Source organism: Chiloscyllium plagiosum, chromosome 35, assembly GCF_004010195.1.
Source record: "Chiloscyllium plagiosum isolate BGI_BamShark_2017 chromosome 35, ASM401019v2, whole genome shotgun sequence".
NCBI lineage: Eukaryota > Metazoa > Chordata > Chondrichthyes > Orectolobiformes > Hemiscylliidae > Chiloscyllium > Chiloscyllium plagiosum.
This window is the reverse complement of record NC_057744.1, coordinates 31791862-31801493: the sequence shown is the minus strand read 5'-3', so window position 1 is coordinate 31801493 and position 9632 is coordinate 31791862. Positions and strand designations below refer to the sequence as shown.

At 41.3% G+C, this 9632-nt stretch overlaps 1 protein-coding gene across 4 annotated transcripts in view; it reads left to right on the top strand.

The window, feature by feature from the left end:
- The window catches only part of cdon (cell adhesion associated, oncogene regulated), a 104463-nt gene extending 95035 nt beyond the window's left edge, over positions 1–9428 (top strand). For 2 of the 4 annotated variants that reach the window (XM_043676880.1, XM_043676883.1), the window contains 3 exons: positions 2261–2340; positions 5100–5356; positions 7620–9428. In XM_043676880.1, coding sequence (XP_043532815.1) covers positions 2261–2340; positions 5100–5356; positions 7620–7789 — 507 coding nt within the window. In that variant the 3' untranslated portion in view covers positions 7790–9428. The remainder of the gene's footprint in view (positions 1–2260; positions 2341–5099; positions 5357–7619) is intronic. The other 2 variants (XM_043676882.1, XM_043676884.1) reach the window with 1 other exon arrangement.
- The last annotated feature ends 204 nt before the right edge of the window (positions 9429–9632 follow it).

Genomic DNA, 9632 nt, shown 5'->3' with positions numbered 1-9632 from the left:
TCGCCTCACTTTAGGAAAGATTTGGAAGCTTTGGAGAGGGTGCAGAGGAGATTTACCAGGATGTTGCCTGGAATGGAGAATAGGTCGTACGAGGACAGGTTGAGTGCTAGGCCTTTTCTCATTGGAACGGTGAAGGATGAGGGGTGACTTGATAGAGGTTTATAAGATGATCAGAGGCATAGATAGAGTAGAACAGTCAGAAACTTTTTCGCCGGGTACAACAGAGTGTTACAAGGGGACATAAATTTAAGGTGAAGGGTGGAAGGTATAGGGGGGATGTCAGGGGTAGGTTCTTTACCCAGAGAGTGGTGGGGGCATGGAATGCGCTGCCTGTGGGAGTGGCAGAGTCAGAATCATTGGCGACCTTTAAGCTGCAATTGGATAGGTACATGGATGGGTGCTCAAGCTAGGACAAATGTTCGGTACAACATCGTGGGCCGAAGGGCCTATTCTGTGCTGTATTGTTCAATGTTCTATCAGGCTTATGCCCGAAACGTCGATTTTTCTGCTCCTCGGATGCTGCCTGACCTGCTGTGCTTTTCCAGCACCACTCTAATCTTGACTTTAAATATTATGTCTTCTGATATTTTCATATTCATATATATTCTCCATCGCAATAACTTGCTGTGGTGTTTGCTGCACATTTCCAATCCTCTTACCCCCATCAGGCAAACTTCATAACCTTGCACCTGACCAATCCTTTGGCCTGTGTTACTGCTTTCCATCTGTTGCAGTTTACGTTTTAGGAAAGCTAGCATCCAGCAGCTTCCGAACTTGGGCATCATATTTCCATGAGTATTTGAGATCAAGTATTTGTCACTCAGGAGTTTACTTCAAAAATATAACAGCCTGTAGTGAATGATCCTTGTTGACAATGAAACTGTGACTTCCATTCATTTGATTCAGTTTATGAAAGGCTGACATGTTGCATGTTCACAGAAATTACCATGACACCTACGTTCATTTTTCGGTTCATGTTGTGGGGTGGAGTGTAAATAATCTAATGTTTTTCAATGGTTCAACAGACTCAGCATTTGGAAATTAGTATTTTAAAGAAAAAGCTTTTTCTGGAATGTTGACGAAGTTGGCAAAGCAGCACTTATTGAGTATTCCCACTACCAACTTGAATTTCTGTCATCTGTGCAGTAATAGTTTAACAATAGAAACGTGAAGAGAATGGAGGGAAAGTTAAAGAAAGGAAGAAATAGAAGAAAGAGTGAGTCAGGTTGGCAAAAATAACAGGAAAGCAAAGTAAGGAGAACAAATGTGATAGTGAGGTGAAGAGAAAGAAACTTGAAAGAATATAATTTCTAGCTAGGTCAGTTCCATAACTCTGACATTTTGCCTGATTTAGTAAATATTCCTAAGTGATTTCTCCTAAAGTAGATTGGTTTACTTTCTGGAAGACAAAATAAATCTGTTTATGATTCTGGCTATAGCCTTCTAATGAAGTTTGAGTGGGGTTTCTGAGTAAACAAATGCATAAAAGTTTATTGAATAAAGTTTAAACAAATTTGAAGTGCTTGAGGAGAACCCATGGATGGACTGAGGCAAAGTGAGGGTGGAATTGGAAGCCAGTCAGGGAGAATAGGGATGGTTGGTTGATCTGAGGGAAAGGTTACAGTGAAGTTCAGAGAGGGGCCTGTCCAGGCCTGGGGTTATTTCCTGGATTCTGTCTTTTCTTTTGCTGTTAATTTTTAGTTGGCACAATGCCATCCTTTTTTAATTGCATTTTTGTCTGAGTATATAATACATTTAAAACAGTTGTGGGGCCTCCTTTAAGTAGACTTTTCATGTATCTCTACTTGAATTATTTTTGGACAGGGGGTGGAGAGACTTCAGAGCGTGCAGGAGCAAATGCACTGCCTGTCATATTTTGCCTACGGATCAACATCAGGCTGCAAGTTGTTGCAATGTGCAGGCTTAATTCCTCAGCCACTTTGCACCTGAGGTCTGCTATCTTTATGAAAATATACATAATAAAGTTTTAGACAGAAGAATTTATTCATGATGCCATCAGGTATAAGTGATAAAGTTGACCTAGAATGTACCAATTTGAAAATATTTTTCAGGAGTCATACTCAAAACATAATTGGGTAAGTATTTGAAGGATAAACAAATGCCATAGGAGAAAGTGGGTGTGCAATTAATTGCATAACTCTCCAAAAGTCTGGCAGAGGCATGGCAGGCCGATGAGCTTCCTGTTGTGCTGTTTGATTTTGTGCTGCTGAAGGCTAAGTTCTGAATTTTGTGTTAACAGGGTGGTGGGATATACACAGCACTCCCACAGACAGAACCATCAGAGTGCATCAACTGTCGTAACTGCAGGAATAACAACAGGTCAGTGTGTGCAATGGTTCTGTGCAATATTTAACATTCAATTAGATTTATGATGTGCAATGACTCAATTTTATATAACAGATGTTAAACATCACTCTTGCTATCTTTCTCTTTCTTGACCAAATCACTGCCTGTTGAGGACAATTTGAGCGCCTTCCATAGCCCTAGCTCTGATCACCTTTCTAGAGTTAGCATTAATTCTGGGTAATTCAGTTTTGATCCTTCTGTATCCACACGCTCCGTTCTATTAAACCAGCGGACGGGGGGGCGTGGGGTGGAAGGGGCAGTGATAGTTTGGCGCACCAACCTTCTCTCTATCACTGGTTTACGATGACTCAACAAGCTGAATTCTGGTTCAATTACATTTCTTTATTTCTTTGTTTTCTGGGAATTGTTTTTGCAAAAAAAAACCACAAACCTTTGTCGTCATACTTGCTTGCAGCAGTTGGGGAGCTGAAGAGTTGAAAATAATTAGTGCAGTGATGCCTTTGTGTAATCATATCTGAGGAGCCTTCTCAGTTTGTTTACAAACATTGACCAGGGATAAATCCTGCTGGTGTCCATCGACTTAAAACGTGTGCTTTCATTCTGAATGCGATAGTCTCTTTCTCCCTCAGCAGATATTCAGAATTGTACAGCTCAGAAAATGGACGCTTCAACCCAGTAGGTCTGTCCCAGTACTTATTATGCTCCTCTCATTCAAATTCATCCAGTTCCAAAAGCATACATTCCTTTGTACTCTTATCTGGTTTCATTCTAAAAGCTTCCTTGCTATTTGTCTTGTGGAAGTGAGTTTCACATTCTCACAGCGTCAAGTAGTAAATCTCCTGATTGAACTTGTTAATAACTAATACTTAACTATAGCCCCTAGTTTTGAATTCTCACAACTGAAAACAGCTTCCTACATCTACATTTTTAAAATTAAACTCTTCTCAGTTTTAAAGACCCACAGGAAGATCACCCCCTGGGAAACCTGGTCTGCATGGACAAGTTGGACCGAATGGTCCATTTCCGTGCTGTATGACTCTAGTTTCTTACTAGTAACAAGAGCCTGGCCTTCTGTCTTTATTTGTTGAGCACTCTGTTCACTTCTGACTTGAGTGAACATTTTAATATAACAAGTCCTGTGTATCTTGCCCTTTATTTCTCACAAAGTCAGCCTCAGGATTTCATTGCGGTGATAGAAGGGGGAAGCAAGGCTGGTGGTCAGTGTTACGCATCACCAAGGAGCAGTTAAACGTCTTCAACAGTGTACAGAAACCAATTTGTACTGAGCCACTCTTATAAATACAGTCGTTCTTCCATTTTTTTAGCTCAGTTCTTCATGCTAATTAGAGATCATTGCCTAAAAGAGAGACACTTGCACTGCTCTTTTTCCACAGTACGTTGTGTACACAGACTGCAAAGAGTGCTTCCCTTCAAGATGTTAACACCGCAATATCAGCCAGCTCTCCTGTTCTCACCGCCCCCACCCCCAAACTGCTCTTTCCCAGTCCCAGTCCCAAGCTGTGGCCTCTCAGTTAGCTGAACTTTGAGACTAATTGCCTGCTGAAGATTCTGGCAGTTCCATAACTTACTGTTGCTTCTTTGCACAGTAGCACCATTGAAGGATTACTTTGTATATTTGTGTGTGATACGAGTGGAAATGAGCTGTAAGCATTTGTGGCTTTGCCTTGCCACTGAGCTTGATTGTTTGTTCACTGGAATTCTGCTGCCTTCTGCCCAGGGTACAGTGAGAAGCTAGCCTTTCATTGCTTGCTCTTATACATTTTGGGGTAAAGCACTGTCCCTTTCTGTGGCTGTACGGTCACTACACAGATTAGTGTTAAATATCCATCAGTTTGTTTTGACAATGTCGACCCAATGGCAACTGTCATCATGTAGAGTATGACATCAGGATATATAAAGGTACGCAGCAGGTCAATCCGGTTTGAAAGGAAATAATGTGGAGGTAATGAGTTTTTTTTACATAATTTATTTCCTTCATTCGCAGTTTGGGGTCAGTTAGTTTATTTGGCTGGACAAATAGTTTGCAATGCACAATGAAGTCAACAGTATAGGTTCAGTTCCCACACCAGCTGAGGTTACCATGAAGGATCCTCCTTATCGAGTTTTCTCCTTGCCTGCAGTGGTGAGCCAACAATAGTCGTGTCTCTCTCTCTCTCTATCTAATGAAAAAGTAGCCTATGGACTGGTAGGGCTATGATGACTTTACCTTACCTTGTACTTCATCTCTTATTCTCTTCCCCCTCCCTCCCCCCTCTGTTTCTGACCTCTGTCTCCCCGCCCTCTCCCCCTCCCTTCCCCGCCTCCCCTCCGCACGCTCGCTCTCCGTCTCTCTCCCACCACCTCCCCACCTCTAAATAACATTTCACAATACATTCTGGAGTCTGATTAGATCTATTGACTCTTCCTGAAATGTCAGAGGATATTCAAAACATCTAATGGTATTGGTTGAAGTACCATTTGCTTCCCTTTAGGGTGAGTGTACCTCCAGAGGTGGTGATTTTCATGCTATTCAGTTCACTATCTCTTGCTCTTATTTCTTCCCCTTTCTCCATCCATCCATTTTGTTTACACTCTCCAGATGTTTGTTTTGTTTTTACCGCCCTGTCTTATGACGCGCTCTTCCACCTCATCTTGTTTGATTTTGATGTTGGGTCATGTGTCATTTAGCTGTTTGATTCTTGTATGCATTCATACCATTTTTTAACAGAGCACATTACGTGCTGCGTTAAATTCTACCTTTCCCTTTTCAGCAGATGTTTCACGAAAACCAACGGCACTTTTCCAAGCAGCAATTTACCCATGATTCAGCGGACTCCAGCCTGCCACCAAGATAGCATGGAGATGATGCCTCTAAATCATATCATTGCTCCATTGTGCTCTGGATCTATTATCACTGAAAATAACAGAGAGGTGGAGTGTGATAATACAAAGGCAAGTGCACCACCAACTCCCCCTCAAGATTCCTGCTGCAGTGATCTGGACCAATCATATGAGGACAAAATACAAGGTATAATTCCTTGCGGATTTTTACACACATTAATTTCAAACCGAATTTCTTCCTTTTGCCTCAGTGGAAGACTTAATACCTAAAACTTATCGTTTCTGTTCCTTTCCATTTCACAAGCATATCCAGGGCAATGAACTGAGCACAGAAGCATGGGAGGATCAAAACATCTCCCATTTCAGTTCCTAGGTTTCCACCTGGCATTTGCCCAGGAACCAACTCACCCCATGAAGTCAGCTGGCAAGGTGCTGTGCCCACGTTGTAAAGATAACATTGCCATAGTCCTGGGGACCATCGGGCTGTGCTCTCATTAGCAAGGGACAACTGGTTAGTGAATAAGGTGATGTCAGTAACCTCTATTTCCTCTTTCAAAAATCTGCCATCTCCACTTTCCCCAAAACCAGGGATGTAGAGGAAATGTGGAGGGAGGTGAAGAGAGGGAAGAGTTGCTTAAACAACCAATGCACTAAAAGCCAGTTCTTTCCAAGCTCTGCTCAACTGACATGAGGCTGTTGTAGTCCAGCTCAATACTTAATCTGTATTAATGAATCTGGAAACAAAGACCAGAACAGTGTTTTTGGTCTGAACTTGACCACCCTCTGGCAGATTGGCAATATTCAGTTATATCTCTGAACTTACGTGATAGATTTTTGTGAATCAGAATTTTTTCATAGGATATATGACAGAAATAGGCTTTAGTAAGGAAATGTCTTCTGAATTCCCTATTGGATTTCTTGGTGACTCAAAGAGTTTTATATTTACAAAAAGAAAATAGGCTGTGAACAATTAATTATTTCGTGTGTGTAATCAGAGCTGAGCAATAGCCTTGTGACTGGTTAGCTTGGGTGCTTTAAGTACACCTTCACCTTGAATCAATAGACACTCTTTGACAGTGTGGGGCATTGTTTGAACTGCATCACAGCTACAGAACCTGGATGGTTCTGGTAACTCCCCTAATACTCAGCGGTGCAGAGGACTTATTCAATCGGATAAAGGTTTGAAAGTGTCCCCCATCAGCGTGACAGATCAAAGCTGTGTGGACCAACAGTGAGGTTTATAACATGAAACTGATTTCAAGGATGTTGGCTCCTATAGTAAACCAACCTGCCAGAAGTTCTCAGCTGTTGCTTCTCAGTGTGTTGGGTTTAATCATGTGGGTTGGCATGAGAGAAGGCAATGTGCTGGTTAAGGAGTTCATTGAATAAGACCTTTCGATGGAGGTGAGCAGTGTTGCTGAGGAGCAAAGGGAAGTGAATTAGTTGAAAAGTTTCTGTGAGGATGCATATTGTTGCATTGCACATCGATAAGTTTGGTGTGGGCAGATTGGTGTGCAGTATTGGGCAGTTGCTTATGTGATGGCAAGAGCAGAGGCCCTTCAGAACTTAGCCTGTGATCCCCATCACAGGTACTGACTGTTTACTGAGGCAATTGTGGATTTCAGTTTTTTTCTGTGGCCTTGATGTGCTGTGTATGAGGGTTCTGCCAGAGTGATGCCTAACTAAAGTGTGCAGATTGTGCTTTGCTCTGTGACTGTCCACAGTGCTGTTCAGTTCCTTATTAGCATTGGCATTGTGCACAAGGAATGTGCTAGAGGTTGTTTCATTGGTGCTTAGTTGTAGGGACATTGTCTTGCAGTAATTAATCAGTTTTGCAATGAAAGGTTAAATGTGTCCTTCAGCTCCAAGAAAGTTGAATAATTAATTGCAAGCATGTTGTATCTTTACACCAAATGTGAAGGAAATATAGGAACTAAAGCAATCAAAATAAATACTGCAACCTAGTGATGGGGTTTCACTTGCTTTCTAGTTTGCACATGTTCGAAAAGTGCAACAGGTGTGCAAACTGCTCTGAGCGCTTCACAGAAGTTGAGGTGTTACGGTGGTATTTCCAGAGCTTCTCTTGTAACTCTGAGCAGAGGTATTCAAGAAGGGTTTGCAAAAGGAAGTTCCCCAGTGCTTCAAATACCAGGAAAAGAAGAATATTGTATATTTTTAGGAGAGTGTGGATAGTTCAGCGCGTAATACAATTCTGTCGCAAAGGGGCTGAATTCTAGAACTGGATGCTAACACTGACTGTGCACAGTATGAAAAATCAGTAGTTGGAACCATGCACCAGTGTTTTGTCAGTACCTTCTAAATGAGGGGCACGCAGGAAACAGAAACAAACAAATGGTTCACACATTTTAACTGCTGCTGAGCTACCGTGATAGCATAATTTTGTCTTGTATATTCTAACCATTACATTGATCTTTTCTGTTTCCCTTCAGATGGCAAATATCCTGAATTGGAAACTGAGAACCAAACACTAAGTGGCATTTTTCCTCCTTTCAACTCTGCTCCAATAGACTGTGATGACCCAACAGCCTGGAGTGCAACACAACCTGCTGAAGATAATCTCTGTGAGCACTCCACACAAGAGCAGCTACGGGAAACCTAAGAGGCTGTTTGCCTGAAGCCAGTAACTGCAGCCAGTCACTGGAGGGACTGAGGAGGGATCAAAAAAGAATGCTATTTATTTTTTGTAGTAGTAAAATATTACTCCATATGAATGTATCTGGTTTAAAGATGTCTTCACCCTTTTTAATTATTTATGCTTTCTGAAGAGAAATTCCTTCTCTGCAGAATGTGGAGTTTTAGCCTTGTTTTGTATAAAGTTTTGTAATAATATAAAAAAAAGCTCTAGAAATTGTTAATTAATGTCAGATCATGCCTGTCTGGTGGAATGAGAAGCACTTGTAAGGAGGACATTTTAAGATGCAATACCCAGACAAAGATGGGAGGGAGCTGATCCCTGAAAGAACTCATCCAAAGGTAATGCAACTGGATGGTCTGGTTGTAATGTAACCTGAATGTGATGTATGGGTACACAGTTACCAAGGTGTTGTAATGAAGCTGGTGAAAACATTTCTTGGTCAGGCACCTATCTTTAAACAGACTCCATTTACATGAACCAGCTTGGTTTCAGTCAGGTTGAAAGTTCATATCCTCCTCCTCATTGTGACTGTGGATCTGCTACCAATTTTTTTTAATCAATTGTAATATTATGTTCAGCTCTGACTGAGGTTCACCACAATGAGTTGACCTGTTTGGTACTTGTTTTCATCTGTCACTTAACACCATCTCATCTCAGGTTAGGACAAGACCTATTGCAAAATGCCCGATCTGACTGAAATCAGGCAAGTTGGCTGCTTTTGCCACTGTGAATGACATTGCTTCCAGCTAGTAGGTTTCTTGGTAATTTCAATCAACAGCAGTAGAAACTCACATAGCTGAAACGAGCAATGAGTTGTCCTATCTTCTCCATTCCTAAAGGCAATAGTGTGCATTTTTGGCTGCTGGAGTTTGTGCTGAATTTGCATCCTGGGAAAGCAAATAATACTGCAAAGCAAAACATTTGATGTCCATGTGGGTGGAGGTACAGAGATTTACCAGTTTTTGTTCATGCAAAGAAAGCAGATGGCCAGCAGGCCCAAATGCACCAACTAACCAAACCAACTGCTACCATTGTAAGGTTTTGCTTTGGGAGTGTGGCAAAGGTTTGTGTGTTCAGTTGCCTGGTGAATGCACTTTTTGGATGCATTTTATCCACGTAATACAACATTAACTTCCAATTAATTGAGGGAAATGAAGTTTCGATGAAACTATTTGTACTTGGTTGACATTACAGCCTTATTGTAGTATTACAGGTTGACTCTTGATGTTGCAGTGTGTAAACCATTTCATGCTTTCCCTGATTGTTACTGTATATTGTACTAATTGTGGTGTTAAGTTGTTTATTAATAATGTGTTCAGTTTTCAAGCATCTTCTGTCCCATCCTGTTTGTCTTAAATTTGAGCCTGGGTTTTTCTGAACAAGGGAGAGCCATTGGAGTTTCAGCATGTGTGCCCTCAGTTTTTGCAATTTATTTATTGGTACTAGGGAAAGCAGCAAAGAAAGGAATGTATGATTCTGCCTGTTTCCATTCAGTGTTTATGTTACAGTTCCACTATCATCAATATTTCCATGATTTGGAGGAGCCGGTGTTGGACTGGGGTGGACAAAGTTAAAAATCACCAGGTCATAGTCAAACAGGAAGAACTAGCTTTCAAAGTGCCGCTCCTTCAGGTCTTTGTGGAGCAGGACCATTAGACACAGAATTTATAGCCAAAGATTACAGTGTCCTGCAGCTGAAATGATATATTGAACAAAACAGGTTTTATTCAATATATTCAACTAAATTGGGAAAGTATCTCACCTTAGTGATGAACAAGCTGGAGAAAACCAACTGGTGACTGATAAT